Below are 21,173 nucleotides of genomic sequence, written 5' to 3'. Positions count from 1 at the left end.
TTGAGCGTCTGCCTTCAGCTCAGGTCACGATCCCAGAGTCCTAGGATCGAGTCCCACCTCAGGGAGCCCGCCTCTCCTCTCCCTCTGCCTGCTGCTCCCCCTGCTTGTGCTCTTTCTCTGTCAAATAAATAAATAAAATCTTAAACAAATAATAAAGCTCTTCATGTATATTCTGAAAGTTTCTGAGCTTGATTTTACCTTTGATCTCTAAAGTCCTTGTAGAACAAAGCAGACCATAGTTTGTGGAACTACTTAGACTTAGAGATAGGGACCACATATATAGTCTCTGAATTTCCTTTTAAAAAGGGGGGGGGCCCTGGGTGGCTCAGTCGTTAAGCATCTGCCTTCGGCTCAGGTCAGGATCCCAGGGTTCTGGGATTGAGCCCCACATCGGGCTCCCTGCTCAGAGGGAAGCCTACTTCTCCCTCTCCCACTCCGCCTGCTTGTGTTCCCTCTCTCTCTGTGTCTCTGTCAAATAATTAAAGAAATAAATTCTTTAAAAATAAAAAAAAAGATTTATTTATTTTAGGGAGAGAGAGCAAGTGAGCACGAGTGGGGCTGGGGGGAGAGGGAGAGAAACATTCCCCGCTGAGCGCAGAACCCCACGTGGGGTTCAGTCTCATGACCCTGAGATTGACCTGAACTGAAATCAAGACTTGATGCTTAACCGACTGAGTCATCCAGGTGCTTCTAATCTCTGAATATCTGACCATCCACTTTATAAAATTGCCTTGATTTAGTTCACTTCGTATCTACATGATCACACATACTTTTAGATCTCAAATAGAAAGTTTATAAAAAACATAAAAGAGGTTAATTTAGATGATAGGTTTTATTTCCATCTGCATGCCTTCATTAAATATACTCTAAATGCTTAATTTGAGGACTTGTTACAGAATGGAGGGTGGTATTCCATACTAATTTTGTTAACATCTCCAGACAAATTGATGTATGAATTTAATTAAAATGAGCAAAATATTTAATATATATAGGTTGTTGTACCAGTTGTAGATTTATTTACTTGTTTAGAATATCAGGTAATCTGTATCAGTTTTTTTTATAGTGTATTCTCTTTTCTAAGTGTTAGAAACAGGTTTTGTTAGATGATTACTCTGCTTTTGTTATTCTTGTTTTCCCCCCTATTCTCTGAATTCTTTCTGCAGATGTTAGGAGGAAGGAGCCAGTAGTGAGACTATATAGTAGTAGTGGTACCCGTAGAGGCAGGAGTTCTAGAAGGGTATTATTTTACTGTGTCTTACTCTAGCATCAATGATATCTCATACCTGAAGTGGTTACAATTTGGAACCTGCTTTTAAAAATGGTGCTTGTGATACTTGTGGGTCCTATTACGAAGAAGTGTTACTTACTTAAAATTCATATTAGATTCAGTGGTAATATGTTGATGTTACCGTGTTTTGTTGTGTTGGCATTAAACACCTCCTATCAGCAAGCCTAGAATCAAACTAAAAAATAATCAAAGCAAGAGGAAACTCTTGTCTGATCAGAACTGGAAGTTATTGCTGTGGGCTACCTATTAGCCTTTGTCTCGTGAGTTAGACCTTGTAGGAATATGTTGAAGTAAGTGAAAGCACTAATAAGGGAGAACACTTCAGTCAAATTACCTGTTTTCTCAATTCAGTTGATATCTTTGATCACAGAACATTGCTAGTTATATTTGAAACTGCAGGATTCTAAAACGTAGAAAACCTATTGGGTTCCATATTTTATGACTCTAAACACTATAAAAAATCAGATATTCTCAATATGGAAAGTTATTTTGGAAACTTACAAGGAGCCTATCTAACAGTTTGAGCCTTCAATTAATTGACAGTCGCAAGCAGGGATAATTGCAAGTGGCTCATTGGGAGTGCCTTGAGCCTGCTGTGGCCTCGTGTAACCTGATGTCATGTACAGTTAAATGAAGCAACACCATTCACCTGCTAAAAATTTTTTTAAACTCTTATATGTGTGTGTGTATATGATTGGTAACTGCAGAGCTGTGTTTATTTAGATCTTAAAAATTGCAGACCTTTTATGTATTTATGTAAATAACTAAAATATACCTTGTAAAATACATTGAAATTCTTAAAAAAGGAAGGGAAATTGATTAATAAATTGTGTTTTATTTCTAGTGTTTGCAGAAGCCAAACCTGAGCACAGACACAAAGGACAAGGAGTACAAACCTCACGATATTCCGCAGAGGCAGTCTGTGCAGCCCTCAGAAACATGCCCCCCAGCCCGACGAGCAAAACGCATGAGAGCAGAGGTGAGAGCCTCATGAGGTTGATCAGGCAGAATTCTTGAGCACTTGTACCACTGTCAGTCTGACACTGGATTTCTCTCATGTGTGTGCTCTTCATGGTTTTGAACCTTGTTAACCTCAGAGAAGGATGCTTTTGTATTCTAGCTTTTACATTTGGGGAGACTCTATTGTCAAAGGAGTAAGGGATTGAAGAATTCTTTCTAGGTTTATGCTGCCTGGACAGACAGCTGCTTTATTAACAGAGTTAGGAAGAATAGGCATTCATTGTCATGGTGTTTGGTTTGCCTGTTACCCTCATGAAGTTAGGCAGTGTTTATTGGGGATTGAGGCTAGGGAATAGAGAACTGGGAACTTTTTTTTTTCTTCTTGAACAGAGAGGTTAGAGGATAGTGAAAGCTGTTTTTCTCAGAGTTCCTGAAAAGAAGTATGGAATTTATGGGAGACATTTATGCTAAGACAGAAAATAATTAGGCAGCATGGGGGTGGAGGCATTGAATATATAAGATGAAATGAAAGAACATGAGGGATGATCAGGAGAGGTGAACGCATGAGAAAGACAGTTTGCTTCAAGATTTTTCTGCTCTGAGAGGTTTCCCCTGGGAAAGGGAAAAGTATTTTCCTGGTTACCTTGTTTCCATACAGAGATGTGGAGGTTTGGGGTTCTTGCCTAGCTTGATGGACATATAAGTGTTAGGAATCAGTGATAATGTATTAAGAACCTCTTAGAACTGGGAAGCCTTGTTGCATTAATCAGGTATCTAAATCAGTCTCTGGTTATTAGTAATTATTGGTCAAAATGAAAAAGAAGATAGCTATTTTGTTTTCTGAGGAAATGGCTATAAATAAGGATTATTTTTAACTTAAGTAAGTTAGAGATAGGAAAAAATTTAGTGACTCCATTTTTCTGAATTAAGATTGCCACAGAATAGGAAAATACGGTTATTCGAAGCCCATAAGCATGCTTGGATTTCATTAGTCTAAAAAATTCTTGTTTGAGCACATTTTGATCTTTAAATGTATAAGACATGCCCTGGTGCTGTGGATGTCTAGGTTTGCCTTGATGAGAGACACATAGGGTGATGATAGCACCCTGGGAGAAATTTTGTCAGCAGTGGACATCCTGAATACATATGAACAAGGGCAAAAATGAAGTGTAGTTCACAAACACTTCCCAAAGTTGTTTGCTTTGTCAATAAGTATTACCACTTTGAGAAACATTGAAAATTGAGGCTGACTTAATGATAGGAGAATCCTTAATAATTTAGTGATGTTAGAAGAGTAGCTTATAATAACAGTTTTTAATAGAAGAATTAATAGAAAATTATTATGGAAGCTGAGTTTTCTATAAATGCAAGCCAATTTTGGAAAAAGCCAGCAAACTCTTATAGGCTAATGGAATTATGATACTTATATAACTGTTAAGGATTTGGCTTAGTGATGACTGAATCAAGCATAAGGTGAGTAGATGAGAACTGGGAAGCTTCTAGGAGGAAAATCAGATCTGTTCCCAGTGGGATAATGACACCTCCCCTGATTTGTTCCTGATACTTTGGTTCTTCCCTATTTTTTTGACCTGTGGAGATAGAAGAGTATCTAAGAGTTTTTCTAAAGAGTATTCTAAGATTTTTTTCCTTTCCTTAAATAATAGTAATTTTAAGGGTAGATCTCTCCTCTGTGGGGAGAGAGAAGCATGTTTTAAGTGTCTATTTATAAGACAATTTATAAGATTATAATCACCTTGAGATTTCCGTTGGATTTTAGAAGATTTCTTTTTTAAAAGGAAATATTTATGTATATGACAACTTTTTTAAAGGCCATGAATATTAAAATAGAACCAGAAGAGACAGCAGAAGCCCGAACTCATAACCTGAGACGACGGATGGGCTGTCCAACTCCAAAATGTGAAAATGGTAAGAAAGTGTTTATCCATGGGTAGGAAAGAAGTAAAAGTAAATTAGTAAAAATAAGTATTCATTTTTTAAGGAAATACTATAGCAACTATTGAATACTAGTCAGTGGGTTGGGTCTTGAAATAAAATCTTAATATGTTAATGTCCCTGTTCTCATAGTTAGTGACCAGTAGAAGTAAACAGATATGCATATTAGAAATATGATTGAGTTTTTCTCAACTGTCACTAAGTGCTATTCTGAAATTTGGTTAAATGGCATTCATTGAAAAGAAGTGATTTATGAGTAGCATAAGTTACTTTGACTGGGTATCTGTTAAGTTTATTTCAGGCATGGCAGGTAGACGTGGTTTCTAAATCTGAATTTTAGTTGATAATTGCTTGGCTGGCCATTGCTTGATGTCAGTCACTGAGAGTTAAGTTCAGGACTCTAAAAAGAGAAGTCCTAAATTCTATATGGGGCAGGCACAGACAAATGAAGAAGTTATTAAAATTGGTTCTTTAGTGGTTGGTGAGTTTAGTGGAAAGGCCAACACAATGTAGTGAAAAGCAGATGGATTTTTAAAAATCTGAATCTGAATCTGAATCCTGGCCTAACCGCTAAGTAGTTGTATGACCTTAGATATTTCTTGATTTCTTTTAGTGTCTTATCTTTATTTTCTTATCTTTGAAATGGATTTGTTTGCAAAAGTTTAGATAATCTATGGAAAGCATTTAGCACAGCACCTACCTACCATAGGATAGTTCATTAATTGATAGTTACTGTTTTAGCCGAAATTCTCAGTCTTTGGAACCAGGAAGTTGGGGCAGTAAGTAGTCATGGGTTATGGAGGAATACAATGGGTGAATTGTTAGTCTCTTACAGTTAAGATCAGGAGGAACCTGCTTTCATCAATATATGTCATGTCTCGGTAACATGTTAAGAAGACTGTATCTTCAGCTCCTATTTTAAAAGCCTACAAACCTGAGCAACATATCCAGAAGTGCCCACATTTAAATGGTGTGAGAGTTTGCATTTTATCATAAGCAGTCAGCACCTAGCCCTTGAACATGGTAACACTGGGTGCTGCTGCTCTTGCGTTGAAAAGAAACAAGGAAATTGTGTTTGTGTCCTGTGTGTAGCTTGGGGGAGGGAGAGGTGAGAGGTGAGGGAGCAAGGTGAGCCAAGCGTAGTACATGAAGCGCTAACTCTGATTGCCTCTTAACAGAGAAAGAAATGAAAGGCATCGTCAAGCAAGAACCCATTGAGAAGAAAGAGTACATTGTAGAAAGCGAGAAGGAAAAACCCAAGAGCCGATCTAAAAAAACCACCAATGCTGTGAGTTGACATGTTTAAACACTTTTACCACTTTTGTGCCTTACTTAAGACTGCTAGCTTAGAGTGTCACAGTTAAAAGAACTTTTCATGTCCATTTATATTATCAGTTTCTTTTTTTTTTTTTAAAGATTTTATTTATTTGACAGAGAGAGACACAGCAAGAGAGGGAACACAAGCAGGGGGAGTGGGAGAGGGAGAAGCAGGCTTCCCGCTGAGCAGGGAGCCCGATGCGGGTCTCGATCCCAGGACTCTGGGATCATGATCCGAGCCGAAGGCAGACGCTTAACGACTGAGCCACCCAGGCGCCTCTATAGTGTCAATTTCTAATTGAGGAAATACAGAAATGCATTATGAAGGTAATAGTAACATATGGGGGGCATTCACAGCCATTTTTTGGAGTACATGCAGTTTAGAGACAAATAATGGTGAGTTGGATTATATATGAAATGTTCATAAATCACTAGATCACCTCCAGATGAGTTAAGAGCTAGATCAAAAATCAGGTTGATGTTTTCCAACCTTACAACAGGGAAGGAAAAGGAAGATAGGAAAAGGAAGGAAAGAAAAGGAGAAAGGAGTTGGGTGGAGAGGAACTAAGGACCCAACAAGAGTTGGAGGACTAGGCAGCCATTTACTCAAATGGAAACTTAAAAATAAAGCTTGAGGGCATTACAGAGGATCTGGTTGCGTTTCTTCTTCTCTGTCTCCTTCTGAGAGCTCAGTGAATAGCTTGACAACAGTGCTTTTTATCGTGGAATTTGAAATTATTCCAATTAAGTGTTCTTTTCATGCCCCCCACCACCAAAAAAAAAAAAAATTTACAATCAGAAAATGTTCAGAACTCCGGTTTTTATTTGCTACAACAGAAAAAGTGAGATTCCCTGATTAGTTGAATTCTTAGCTTTCCATATTATTGGGTAATGTATTAGTTTGCAAGGGCTGCCATAACAAAGTATCACAGACTAACTGGCCTAAATAACAATTTATTTTCTCATGGTTCTGGAGGCTGGAAGTCTAAGATCAAGGTGTCGGTAGGGTTGGTTTTTTTCTGAGGCCTCTCTCCTTGGCTTGTAGATGGTTGTCTCTTCCCTGTCTCCACGTGGCTTTCCTCTGTACCTGTCTATGTCCTAATCTCTTCTTCTTGAATACTAGTCAGAGTGAATTAGAGCCCACTCATTATGATCTCGTTTTACCTTAATTAATCTCTTTAAAGATCCTGGTTCCAAATATAGTCACATTCTGAGGTACTGGGGGTTAAGACATCAAGATACGAATTTTGGGGGAACAGAGTTCAGCCCATTAACAGGTAATAACTATGTATTTTTATCACTGTGTTTGGGGAACTTCTTAACCATGAATCCTTAATTAGAATATAAAGTAATTTAATGTGGTTAATGAACTTAAACACTTTTCTTTCCTTTTAAACATTGCAAAATTGAATTTTTTCTTTATAAGTTCTACTTTTGGTTAAGCTCATAATTTATTACCAAACATGTTCTTCTTCTAGAGGATTATCATTCTCTAAGCTACTAGAAGCTAGATATCTTAGTAACAAACTTTAAAACACATAGCTGAGGGGCGCCTGGGCAGCGCACTCAGTTGAGTGTCCGACTCTTGATTTTGGTCCAGGTCGTGATCTCATGGGCTGTGGGATGGAGCCCCTCTTCTGGCTCCCCGCTCAGCCAGAGTCTCCTGAGGATTTTCTCTCTTCTCCCTCTGCCCTTCCTGTGCATGCATGTGTGCCTACTCTCTCTCTCTCAAATAAATAAACAAACAAACATATATATATATATATTTTTTTTTTAAAGAGGGAGGGGCATGAGATCTGAGATCATGTCCTGAGTCAAAATCAAGAGTTGGACGCTAACCGACTCAGCCACCCAGGCACCCCTAAATAAATAAACACACACACAGAAACAGCTGAAAAGGTTTTGAGATTCGACTTTAGTGTTGGGAATGCATTAAGCATTGTAAAGTTAATCTCTTTTTTTTTTTTATTAAAGATTGTATTTATTTATTTGACAGAGAGAGAGAGCATGAGCAGGGGGGGAGTGGCAGGCAGAGGCAGAGGGAGAAGCAGGCTCCCCACAGAGCAGGGGGAGCCCGACTCGGGACTTGATCCCAGGACTCTGGGATCACGACCTGAGCCAAAGGCGGTCGCTTAACCAACTGAGCCAGCCAGGCACCCATGTAAAGTTATCTCTTCTAAAGGGTGAAGCATTTTTATTTAAAATACCTCTTGGGGCACCTGGGATCGAGCCCCGTGTCGGGCTCCCCGCTCAGTGGGAAGTCTGCTTCTCTCTCTCCCACTCTTCCCCTGCTTGTGTTCCTGCTCTCACTGTGTCTCTCTCTCTGTCAAATACATAAATAAAATCTTTAAAAAAATAAAATAAAACACCTCTTCTGGGGGGTGATTCATCTTCATTTGAAGGATGGAAAGACTAGATTATGCCTCTATCCATTTTGTTCTTAGAATTTAACAAAATTGAGTGTAGCTCATGCTCCTTGTCCTGTACCTGTTTTCACTGCTGCAGGTGGATCTGTATGTCTGCCTCTTATGTGGCAGTGGAAATGATGAAGACCGGCTTCTCTTGTGTGACGGGTGTGATGACAGTTACCATACCTTTTGCCTGATTCCCCCTCTCCATGATGTTCCCAAGGGAGACTGGAGGTGTCCTAAGTGTTTGGCTCAGGTAAGAATTAATGGCAGAGAGAGCATTAGAAAATTTCCTTCGGAATATTTTTTGTTTGCTTTTGGGTTTTAGATTAGCAGTTGGTAACAGTGAGGCTCATGAAAAAAAGTGGGCCGGACCTGACTAGGAAGGAGGTCTTGGCAGTGAGGCCCACAGCTATGCCAGGAGCTAAGAGGCAGAAAAAAATTTTTTAACTACACTTAAATTTTTTTTTCATTTAAAAAAGCATTGCATGTTCTTTGCGAAAATTCTTAGACTGAATGACTTAAAAAAGAGTATGATTTCATAATTGCTAGACAAGTTATTTTGATGTATATCCTTCCAGACGTTTTTGTATTTTAAACACTGCATACGTAATTTTACTAATCTGTTTTTTAAAAATAATATCAATAAAATATAACTATGTATCTATAAATAAAAATATTCTTTTTACTTTTTTTTTTTTTTCTTTTTGGCAGGAGTGTAGTAAGCCACAAGAAGCATTTGGCTTTGAACAAGCAGCCAGGGACTATACCCTCCGTACTTTTGGAGAAATGGCAGATGCGTTCAAATCTGATTATTTCAACATGCCAGTCCACGTATGTACATACATACTGCTTTGATTTGGGATTTTAATAACTTTTAGAATCTGAAGACAATTTCACTTGGCAGTTATTTTTGATAAACATTATCATACACAGTGAACCCTTTAATTTGTTTAATGGTATTGAAATTCCACAATATGTTAAAGTGCATTCTGATTTTTCACTTGTGATTTCTCTAAAGATGACCTTTTCCACACAAATCATACAGCAGCAATAATAGGATGTTAATAAAGGAAATCGTCAGGAATGCTTTCAGTTCAACAAATGTAATTTAAAGAAAACTTCACAATTTATTGACTGACTCCTATGTGCCAGTCATCATGTTTTGCATTGAGAACACATTTATATATTGTTGTAAGTTAGTATCGTAAACTTTAGGATGAGTTCATTTTAAATTCTCCTTTATGCTCTTAGAAGCATAAGACTGTTTCATTCAGCATTTAACATTCTGTCAAGTGGGTCCACCAGAATTAAATGGTTTTCTGTCCTAATTCTGGACACTTAAGCTGTGTTTTTTCTCACTTACCAACAAAGTGCTATAGCAGACACTTGACACATATAGACCTCTTTAGTTGGATTATTTTCTTGGGATGCTTACTGAGGTCAGATGAGAGTATTTATCCATTTTTTCCCCCACTTTAATGGCTGTATCATTTATGGGAACCCAGCAATGTATGTGTGAACTTGTTTTTCCCTGATAGCACTAGCATAAGCTGTTTAGTTACTTAAAATGTTTGCTTACTTAAGGGGCTTATATATTCAAGTTATACTCCATTTGAATTTCAGTTCTTTTGACCCCTCATACATTGTATGATTTCCCGGTATGTTTGCTTAACCAGTCCTGGTGGTGTGCATATTTAAGGCATTTAAGTTACCTTTCTCTAGACTTGAATCAGATTAACAACAGATCCTAGACGTTCAGTCTGGTGACTTGCTGTACTACTGCACACTGCTGCAAAGTAATTGCTCTTTGTGTTCATGTTTTGCACTGTGTCTTTTTCATCATGGTTGCCTGTGTTATTCTTAGCCGGGTCTAGTGCAGAGAGTGAAAGGATGGACTCAGGTAATGTGTTTGAACACATCTTGATGGATGAAGTGTCATTCAAACACAGCTATTACTGTATAATGGTCAACTAAGTTATTTATTACATTTCTCACACACAAAAACATCTCCAGGTTTTGGTTGTCAGAATTTTGCTTTTCCTTGAATTCCTTTCAGTGTAGTGGCCAGGTCGGTGATAGAGGAACATGAATTTTTAATCAGTACTTACTTTTTTAGTTATAAAATTGCTTTTAGAAAATGATATACATGTCTAAACTGCCTGGGATCAATTGTGGAACATTATGGCTATAATTTTCCTTAGGGTGTTGTCCTGTGATTCCTGTCACTTAGCTAATGTCTTCAGATTGGTCATGGGCAGTTTGCGAGTGTCTGAAAACTCAGTTTTTTGTCTTCCTCATTGTTTTGTTTCCAGATGGTTCCCACAGAACTAGTTGAGAAAGAATTTTGGCGACTGGTAAGCACTATTGAAGAGGATGTCACAGTAGAGTATGGAGCCGATATCGCCTCAAAAGAATTTGGCAGTGGCTTCCCTGTCCGAGATGGGAAAATCAAACTTTCACCTGAGGAGGAGGTAGGCTCTGTGAGGCACTTCTATTTCAAGCAGAGACCTGTGTTTAAAGCTAATAGTTCAGCATATCCTTATCTAAAGGGCATAGTACAGGATTAATAGCCTTACTGCAAACATACATGTAGTTGGAACTTGAGTTATTATTACTGTTTTTTTTTAAAGATTTCATTTCTTTTTTTTTTTTTTAAAGATTTTATTTATTTATTTGAGAGACAGAGAATGAGAAATAGAGAGCACGAGAGGGAAGAGGGTCAGAGGGAGAAGCAGACTCCCTGCCAAGCAGGGAGCCCAATGCGGGACTTGATCCCGGGACTCCAGGATCATGACCTGAGCTGAAGGCAGTCGCTTAACCAACTGAGCCACCCAGGCGCCCCGGATTTCATTTCTTTATTTGACAGAGAGAGACCCAGTGAGAAAGGGAGCACAAGCAGGGGGAGTGGGAGAGGGAGAGGGAGGCTTCCCGCAGAGCAGGGAGCCCAGTGCAGGGTTCAATCCCAGGGCCCTGGGATCGTGACCTGAGCCGAAGGCAGACGCTTAACGACTAAGCCACCCAGGCGCCCCGGAACTTGAATTATTAATTAAAATTCTATTTGGCTGAAATAATTTATGATTACTTTCAGCACAGTTTTGATTACCAGATTATTAAAAAATTTTATTTGAGAGAGAGGGTGAGCGAGCACGAGCAGGGGAGAGAGGCAGAGGGAGAGAGATAAGCAGACTCCCCGCTGATCAGGAAGCCTGACACAGGGCTTTCGTCAGGATCCCAGGACCCTGAGATCATGACCTGAGCCAAAACCAAGAGTCGGACACTTAACTGAATGAGCCCACCCAGGCACTCCTGATTACCAGATTTTTAATAATTTCAAGAAAAGTAGAGCCCACAGAAGAATTCTAGTCCCAGCTGTTCAACTACATTGTGATGATACAGGGAGATTACTTAACCTCCCTTTGCCTTCATTCTATAACTGTGGTATTACTTTCTGAAGAAAATTTGAGGGGTTGGAACCACACCTAAATTTATCTTTGAATTTTAGTGTTTGAGTCTATTATTTTCCATAATAGCAAACTTCTAGGAAGGTTTCTATTCCTATCCTAGTAGGAAATCAGATTTTTTTGAAATCTTTTTGAAATCTAACATATACATAGAAAAGTACATAATCATATGCACACCTTGATGAATTTTCACAAACTGAATACACCCATATAACCAGCACTAGAACAAGAATTAAGACATAACCAGTTATTACCAGACCTTACTCCAGAAGTTCGTCTTTTGTCCTCCCTATTTCACTACCTTCCCTGTCTCAGGACAACCACTTTCCTGACTTACAACACCATAGATTAGTTTGCCTGTTTTTGGTTTTTGAACTTGATGTAAATGGACTCATACTGTGTATTTTCTCTATAGCCAACACAAGGGGGTAGCTATAGAGATACAAAAGTATATACTATATGAATCTATTTATATAAAGCTCAAAACTGAGCAGAAGTAATCTGTGGGTATCTAAGAAGTTAGCATAGTGGTCTCTCCTTTTCTCCAACCCCAGCCTTCTCATTTTGAAGGAGACTATTTTCAGCCAGCTTTTTGAAGCATCGAGAATCTAAAATGTTAGCATGTATAGCTAAACCTTTATACCTTTTTTGTTTCCTTTCTAGGAGTATCTTGATAGTGGCTGGAATTTGAACAATATGCCAGTGATGGAGCAGTCTGTCCTTGCTCACATTACTGCTGATATATGTGGCATGAAACTTCCTTGGTTGTATGTGGGAATGTGCTTTTCTTCATTCTGTTGGCATATTGAAGACCACTGGAGCTATTCAATTAACTACCTGCACTGGTAAGAAGTTCCACATAACCTATGAATAGTATGCAAGCTGGGTTGGAAACTTTTTAAATGTGTTTGAAGAGTAACAGACTGTTTTTTCACTACTGTTGAATCAGGCATCTTAACAAGTTAAGGCAGTGGTTTTTAAGGATCCTAGGAAATCCATAAATCCCCTAAAATTGCACACACACTATTTTTCAAGTATAACATGTTTCTGGGGAGGGGATAGACAGCTGTTAGTGAAAGAAGCCTTTACTCATGGAAAGATTAAAAAGCACTAAACATTGCTTTTACTATGGAGAAATCCCATTCTGTGGCAGTGGCAGCCCAGATACCTTTTGGAAGAGTAGGGGAATATAGGTCCCAGAGTGTCCTCCAGGTCCTTGGGGTTGGCAGCTTCTGTTTTGTTGTGCTGCATTTTGGCATTATTACACATAGTAGAATGGGCTTTATCCGTGCATGAGTGCATGGAGGCAGGGTGCAGATATTCAGACTTTTTTACTTTTTAAACTCTTTAGTCAAAGCCATTTCTTCTTTCACATCTGTTTTTACCCTGTCCATTTCCTTTGCTTTTCTAAGTACGGAAATATTTGAAGATCTGTAACTCACTTAAATCCCCACACAAGGAATTTGAGGATGTACCACAAGAAAGAGAGAGTTGGGAAATATATGTGGAGCATCAGTTCTGCCTCCCTAGGCAATTGCTCCCAGCTGTAAAATGAAGATTATATTTACCATACCTCACAGGGATGTTACAGATTAATTGGTTGACAGTTTAAAGTGCTTTGAAGAATAAGAGCTCTTTAGAAATGCTAATTGCCTGATTAGTGTTTGATTTAATCTCTCCTGTCCGAATGGACAAGGGAAAGGGAAGATGGAGAGTTGCCGTCCCTTGTCAGTTGCTCTAAGAAATTATGGTAACCACATATCCTGTAGCTAACATGATATCTTATATTCTTAAAAATTCTAGATATTTCCATTTTCTAAAAAGTCAGATAAAAATGGGAGGGAGGAGGGGGGGACCTCAGATGGAAAGTCTTGTACTTAGACTCCATACTTGAAGGGGGAGAATGCATCACATATGTTCAGATCACATTTCTAATGACACTTAATTCAGTTTGAACCTTTGTAGCATAATCGTACAAAGCAGGGCCTGAAAAATATGACTTGTTAACCATTTTGTTTGTGTTAGTGTTGCAGACTGATTTTTTCTAATGAAATTTCATGTTTATATATTTCCTGAGATTGATATATTTTTACAATCTGTTTCCAGGGGTGAGCCAAAAACCTGGTACGGAGTCCCAGGGTATGCTGCCGAGCAGCTAGAAAATGTAATGAAGAAACTAGCTCCAGAGCTCTTTGTGTCCCAGCCAGATCTTCTCCATCAGCTTGTGACCATCATGAACCCTAATACCCTGATGACTCATGAAGTGCCTGTATGTTCTGGGTCAATCCTCCTGTATTGAGGCTTAATTCACCACTTCTCTTCCCTGTTACTCAGTTTTTTATGAAGTTGATTTTGGTTATGTGTGTTCCATACCATAACTGGATAGCAGAAACAGCTGTTAGGTGGAATTTGATACTGTATTGCAATAAGCCAGTAGGACTGAATCCTCAGACACCATAAAAACTAATTTGTTGCAGCTAATAACTAGGTTGCTAAGCAGCCATATTTTGCAAATAATATGTGTGATGCTTTTTTTTTTTCAGTGTCTAATTTAGGCTTTCTAAACTATAATTTTTCCTTATAACTTCAGTCTTTCAATGCAACAAAACAAAAACCTTAATGTTATTTGTTTGTATAAAATACTATGAAAATGTCTAGGTTCTGTTACAATTAGATCTAAACTCTAATGTCAGAATCCTTCATACTCTGTCCATACTTAAAAAAATAATTTATGGAATCTACATGAACTTAATTTTGAATGATAAACTGAAATGATTTACATGCTTGGTGATACTGGTTATATTATACCTCCACCCCTAATTAATCTTGCTTATTTACTTATTTATTTTTAAGATTTTATTTATTTATTTGAGAGAGAGAGAGTGCACAAGTGGGGGGGAGGAGCAAAGGGAGAGGGAGAAGCAGACTCCCCAATAAGTCGGGAGCCCCAACATGGGGGGCTCCATCCCAGGACCCTGAGATCATGACCTGAGCCAAAGGCAGCCGCTTAACCAACTGAGGCACCCAGGTGCCCCTAAAGAGAAAATTAATTTCAAGCTCTTGAGCTTGGATTTAAGGGTATCTAGACTGAAATGTGCTGTTGGTGATATTGCCTCTGAGGTTGCTATACAAAGTGACACTTATTTGTATACTGGCTTCCTGTTGGAGAATGCTCTGAAGATATTTTGGGAGGCCAGACTGAAATGTATGAAGTTGAGGGGTCCATCTCAGTTAGCTAAGTCAAATGTAAATGATACATTTACTGTGCTAAAGTGAATACCTAATGTTGCTGTGACCTAAATTTCATGCTTTGGGGTTCATAGGCTAGTAAATGGGGGCAGATGGAAAGGATTTTTCTTTGAGGGATAATTATTCATGGACAATAGCTTAGAAAATAATGACCAGTAACTACAAAAATGCCACCATCTCCTCATTGGTATTTTCCACATTGATTTTTTTCCCCCTCATATTGATTGATGTTTCTGATTTGTTATGAGTAACTTGCCCTAAATGGGAACTCTGGCCATGGATCTCAGTTATTAAACTGAGGAACCTTTGGGGCTTGATTCTGGACCACAGAGATGAGTGAACCTGTGCATCTGGGGACTCATAGTTTAAGGGAAAAAAGGCAGATAATGTTTATACAGATAATGGCATGGTGGTGTGGTTTGACAGTGGTATCAACTAGGAGACTGACCTATTAACTCTATGGAGAATTAGAAAGGACCCATAATGACCGTTTGAACTAAAACTTGGAGCTCTGATAAGGAATATTTTTGGCAGATTTGGGGTGGAGGGGAGGAAGTACTCAGTAGAAGGGATTGTGCTCATGTGGTATAGGTAGTGGTCTCCAAACTTCTGACTGCATCTAAACCCTGAATGGCAGGTTACAACACATGTGGCTGATCCTCATCCCCAGAGTTTCTTGTTCTCTTGGTCTGGGTGGTGCTCAAGAACTTTCATTTTCAACAAGTTCCCAGTTGGTGTTGATACTGGTAGTCTGGGAACTACATTTTGGACAACCACTGATGGAGAGAGAAATATTGAAAAGATACTTAATTTTATTCTTTCATGGTTCAGTCTGAGGATTTGTGTGCCTGGAGCAGTATAGTCTTTTTAAATTAAAACTTTATTGAAGTACAGTTGACACATATCATTAGTTTCAGTTGTACATCATAGTGATTTGACAGTTCTATACATTGCGAAATGCTCACCACAGTAAGTGTAGTTACCATCTGTCACCATACAAAGTTATTATTGATTATATTCCCTATGCTGTACTTTCATCCTTGAGACTTATTTTTATTATTTTTTTTTATAACTGGAAGTTTGTACCCCTTAATCCCCCACCCCCTCCCTTCTGGCAACCACCAGTTTGCTCTCTGTGTTTATTAGTCTGTTTCTGGTTTTGTTTATTTGTTTTGTTGTGGTAGATTCCACTTAGAAATCATGGTATTTTTCTTTGCCATATTTCACTTAGCATAATATAATACTTTCTGGGTCCATCCATGTTGTGAATGGCAAGATTTCTTTCTTTCTTTATTTTTTTAATGGCCGAGTAATAATTCTGTTCTGTATTTATTACCACATCTTTATTCATTCATCTGTCAATAGACACTTAATGTTACTTCTATATCTTGGCCGTTGTAAATACTGCTGCATTGAACACAGGGGTGCACATATTTCCACAGTGGCTGCACCGATTTACATTCCCACCAGCAGTGTACGAAGGTTCCCTTTTCTCCACATTCTCGCGAAGACTTATCTTTTTTTGATATTAGCCATTCTAATGTGAGATGATCTCTCACTGTGGTTTTGATTTGCATTTTCCTGATGATTAGTGAAGTTGAGCATCTTTTCATGTACCTGTTGGCCATCTGTATATCTTCTTTGGCAAAATGTCTGTTCAGGTCTATTTTTTAATTGGATTATTTATCTATTTATTTATTTTTGGTGTTGAGTTGTAGGAGTTCTTTATTCTGGATATTAATCCCCTATTGGATGTATCATTTGCAAATGTCTTCTCCCATTCAGTAGCTTGCCTTTTCATTTTTATTGATGGTTTCCTTTGCTGTTCAACAACTTTTTAGCTTGCTGTAGTCCCAATAGTTTATTTTTGCTTGTTTCCCTTGCCTAAGACCTATCCAGGAAAATTTTGCTAAGGCTAATGTCCAAGAGATTGCTGCCTTATTACAGATGTTTTTTGAGTGGGTGGTGGGAAAAGGGGACTTGCTGGAGGAAGGGAAGTTTGAGGCCTAAATCAAGATCTCTTTATGGGATGATATACTTGAAGAACAGTGGAATTTCATTAATTGGTGGTAGGAGATGCTGTTTTGGTATAATAATATTAGAATCTTCTTAATTGTAGTTATATTTAGATGTGTCCTAATCCTGAGTATAGCTAAATTTTTGTAGTAAAATCCTAGTAAAAGCCATGTTTTCTGTTCAGGTACTAATCAACCCTCATAATCTGGGATGCTACTCCATCTTGTGGCAGAATTGAGTAGCTCTCTGATTATTTTACCGTAATTCTTTTTGTTAGCTCACTTTTAATTGGAAGAAAGCTTCCCTTTCTGGAGAATCATCTGATAGTCTGTGTCCAGATTGTCTTTCATGAATGTCATTAAAGATCCCCAATTTCTGTCTCTTTAGGTTTACCGAACTAATCAGTGTGCTGGGGAGTTTGTGATTACATTTCCAAGAGCCTACCACAGTGGTTTTAATCAAGGTTTTAATTTTGCTGAGGCTGTTAACTTCTGCACTGTTGATTGGGTATGTAATTATGACTTAGTGAGCCTTTTCAAATGTATTGTTTTCCTGCAGAAATGGCATATACTACTTTAAATCTTTTCACGTGTGGTTGCTTAAACCTGTTGCTCCTCAAATGGCTGGTCTACAAATTGCTTACCATCCACAGTGGGATAAAGCACTTGGCACCACACTGTAAATCAAGCCTGTACTAACTAAGCACACTGCTCAGTTCAGCTGATAAGTTTTTCTTCTGTAAAAGTTTGGCTTGATGAATAAATGAGTGTTGATTTACATTTTGGGGAAAATTCAGTATTGTTGCAAACTCCTAACAAAGAGTTCTATCTTAAGACTACACAACACTAGCTTAAATTATCTACAACACAGCAATTTTTAATGATGCATTTGGTTTTAGTTGTAAAATAGAATTTTTATATTAGTATTAATACTTTTCATTTACATAAAAAGATATAGTTTAAGTATGTGATGTTAAATCTAATGAATTATAACCTTGTTTCAGTGCTTTACTGAGTAATAGTACTAGCTGTATCTAAAATTATTTTCCATTATGTAGTTTGGAGCATCATTGTTCCCTGAAGTAGGTTTAAGCACACCAATTCAGCATAGTTGTTTCAGGAAATGTATAAATTCACATGTCCATTTAGATTGTACATTGTTCTGGACATTAATACATTGTTAATATATTGGGTTTTTTAAAAGTGTCTTTATTTAATTAATCTCTACACCCATTGTGGAGCTGAAACTCACGATCCGAAGATCAAGAGTTGCATGCTCTTTTGACTGAGCCAGCCAGGCATCACCCACCGTACATTGGATTTTTTAAACTGCTTTTTAATTAAGGTACCTAATGTGCCAGATCCTTGAGATGCAAAGATTAAAAAAGGTGCAACGCCTCTTACAATCTGGCTATAGGGTTGATATATGTATTATGACCCAGAATATGATCTTTGGTAATTTGATAATGGTCAGAAGTCTTTGGAAATAGGAAGGAGAAAGATGAATGTCACATATTATCCTCTGTCTTTTGACACAGCTACCATTAGGCCGACAGTGTGTGGAGCATTATCGCTTGCTTCACCGCTATTGTGTATTTTCCCATGACGAGATGATTTGCAAGATGGCTTCCAAGGCTGATGTACTAGATGTCGTAGTGGCTTCAACTGTTCAGAAAGACATGGCCATTATGATTGAGGATGAGAAGGCTTTAAGAGAAACTGTCCGTAAATTGGTAAGGTTTCTGGAATCCCAGTTGCATGTCTCTGGGTATTACTTAGTAAAATTCTTACACATGTTAATTCCATTTTAAGAAGTCTTTTCTTAGGCTAATTTCCTTTAAGACCCATTCTGATAGATGTGTGTTAATATCTCGTGGTTTTAATTTTCTCTAATGGCCACTCATTTACTGAACACCCAATCATGTATGTACATATTTACTCTTTGTACATGTATCTCTTTGGTGAACTATCTGTGCAGATATTTTCCCTCACCCCCTTTTTTATTGGATTGTTGTGAGATTTCCAGTCATTCTGTATACCAGTCCTTTATCAGAGAAGTGTTCTGCAAATATTTTTTCCAGTCAGTGGCTTACTTTTTCAGTCTCAGAGCACTGTCTTTCTGATAGCAGAAGTTTTTAATTTTGATGAAGTTCAATTAAGCAGTTTCTTTTATGCATCTTTTGGGGGGGGAGGGCAGAAGGAAAGGGAGAGAATCTCAAGCAGACTCACCGCTGAGGTGGGCCTCGATCTCACCACCCTGAGGTCACAACCTGAACTGATGAGTCAGATGTTTGACCGACTAAACCACCCCTTTGTCTTTATGTTCTTAAGAAATCTTACCTAACCCAAAGTCACAGAGACGTTCTCCTGTTAGTCATCTAGAACTTTTAGTTTTAGGTTTTACATGTAAATCTTTAATCCATCTCAGGTAATTTTTATTTATGGTGCAAGGTGTGCATTGAAATTATTCTTTTTTTGCTTGCATATGGATTTCTTATTGTTTCAGCACCATTTCTTGAGAATAACGTTCTTTTTCCATTGAAATGCCCTGGCACCTTTGTTTTGAAGTCATTTCCCCACACATATATATATGGGTCTATTGCTAAACTTTGTTTTATTCTCTTAACCTATGCATTTATTCTTTCTCTTAACCATATGGTCTTGATTACTCTACTTTTTTCATTTCAAAAATTGGTTTGGCTATTTTAGTTCCTTTGCTTTCCATATGAATTTGAGAATTGGTTTGTAGATTTCTACCAAAAATCTTACTAGGATTTCACTGGGACGCCATTAAATCCATGAATATAGTTGCGAGAATTGATATCTTAACAGTGTTGAGTCTTCCAATTCATGGACATAGCATATCCACCATTTATTTAGGTCTTCTTGAGTTCTTTCATTATTTTGTAGATTGTAGCACACAGATCTTACACATATTTTCTTGGGTTTAAAATGATGTACTTTATGTTTTTTGATACTATTATAAATGATACCTTAAAATTTTTTTATTTAAGTTTATTGCTAGTGTTTATAAATACAATTGACTTCTGTATATTGACTTTTTATGTCCTGCAACCTTGCTAAACTCAGTAGTTCTATTGGCTTTTTTTAGATTGTTTTGGGACAGTGGTATCTGCAAATAGTCGTATTAACTTTTTTCTTTACATTTTTATTGTTATGTTAATTACCATACATTACATCATTAGTTTTGGATGTAGTGTTCCATGATTCATTGTTTGTGTATAACACCCAGTGCTCTACGCAGAACGTGCCCTCTTTAATACCCATCACCAGGCTAACCCATCTGCCCCAACTTTTTTTTTTAATGTGACTTTTTAGATAGAATCCTTGAATGTTGGCTCTCTGAAGCCTGTTACGGACCAACAGCAAGCTTATTCACCTTCCCCTGATATTTTACAGTTAGGGAAAACAATGCCCAGAGGGTTTAAGTGCCTTACTAAGGTCTTAACATCAGTAATGGTAACTCATTTGTGGAACTTTGAGAATTTACAGTTTTTTTCCAGATATGGAAACCAACAGATTAAAATTGGGTGAACTGTATATGATTCATTCTCAACTAAGATCCATAAAGTTGGTCCTTATCTCATTTTAAGTAAAAATTGCAACCATTTTTATCTAGAAGTCCTTTTTAATGATCAGTTCCAGTTCATTTATTTATTTATTTATTTATATTTTAGATTTTATTTATTTGTCAGAGAGAGAGCGAGAGAGCACAAGTAGGGGGAGCGGCAGGGAGAGGGAGAAGTAGGCTCCCCTCTGAGCAGGGAGCCCGATGCAGGAGTCGATCCCAGGACCCTGGGACCATGACCTGAGCCACCCAGCCATCCCTGATCAGTTCCGGTTTAAAACCAAAATTCATTCATTAGTGGTTTCCTTACTCTCCTCTGTCTTTGTTGGTCCATGTAATCAGCAGGAAGTAAAATGGTCAGAATAAAACAGATGGTTCATAAACTGACTTAATCAGATTCTGGCATTCTCATGGTTGGATTTGGATCCAGTTTTGGATAAGGAGAAAAGGTGGTCAAAGCTTGATCTTTCAGTGACAAAAGGTATATCCTAGGGAGGGCTCTCTAGGTGTTACAAACTACAGTTGAAATTTACTTTTTAAGACCTCATTTTTCTTGACACTGTTTCAGTTAGGAAGTGATTTATTATGGCTTTAGTGTCTTGTACATATTTCTAACATTTTCAGATAAATAATATCCCTTTAGGTAACTTAGCATGTGAAAGCTAATTGACTATTCAGCATCTTCCCATCAGTAATCCTTTCATGATAGTCTTTTCATCTTCTTTCCTTTTTATTTACTGTTGTTCTTTTTATGGATTCTCTAGCTACCAGTATTACTCTGACATCCTGTATAATGTTTCCTCTGAAGTAGAAAGTATATACATTTCTTTTACTCCTTTCATCTGTACCCAGACTATGGGTAGAGCCAATTTGGAGTAGAATAAAGAGCAAATCTCAATAGTTAACAGTCCTATTAATAACTGTTTTCAT

The 21,173-nt window shown here is 37.8% G+C and overlaps 1 protein-coding gene across 2 annotated transcripts in view; it reads left to right on the top strand.

Moving 5' to 3' along the window:
* Positions 1 to 21,173, top strand: part of KDM5B (lysine demethylase 5B) — an 81,166-nt gene that overhangs the window by 36,730 nt on the left and 23,263 nt on the right. For both annotated transcript variants that reach the window (XM_025855045.2, XM_025855046.2), the window contains exons 5-14: positions 2,133 to 2,267; positions 4,078 to 4,174; positions 5,380 to 5,489; positions 8,024 to 8,182; positions 8,641 to 8,760; positions 10,242 to 10,400; positions 12,054 to 12,235; positions 13,497 to 13,659; positions 17,043 to 17,162; positions 18,193 to 18,387. In XM_025855045.2, the coding sequence (XP_025710830.1) occupies positions 2,133 to 2,267; positions 4,078 to 4,174; positions 5,380 to 5,489; positions 8,024 to 8,182; positions 8,641 to 8,760; positions 10,242 to 10,400; positions 12,054 to 12,235; positions 13,497 to 13,659; positions 17,043 to 17,162; positions 18,193 to 18,387 (1,440 nt within the window). The remainder of the gene's footprint in view (positions 1 to 2,132; positions 2,268 to 4,077; positions 4,175 to 5,379; positions 5,490 to 8,023; positions 8,183 to 8,640; positions 8,761 to 10,241; positions 10,401 to 12,053; positions 12,236 to 13,496; positions 13,660 to 17,042; positions 17,163 to 18,192; positions 18,388 to 21,173) is intronic.

This window comes from Callorhinus ursinus, unplaced genomic scaffold (genome assembly GCF_003265705.2).
Source record: "Callorhinus ursinus isolate GAN/ISIS: 27379988/994484 unplaced genomic scaffold, GSC_fseal_2.0 scaffold57, whole genome shotgun sequence".
Taxonomy (NCBI): domain Eukaryota; kingdom Metazoa; phylum Chordata; class Mammalia; order Carnivora; family Otariidae; genus Callorhinus; species Callorhinus ursinus.
This window is presented reverse-complemented; position numbering and strand designations above follow the sequence as displayed.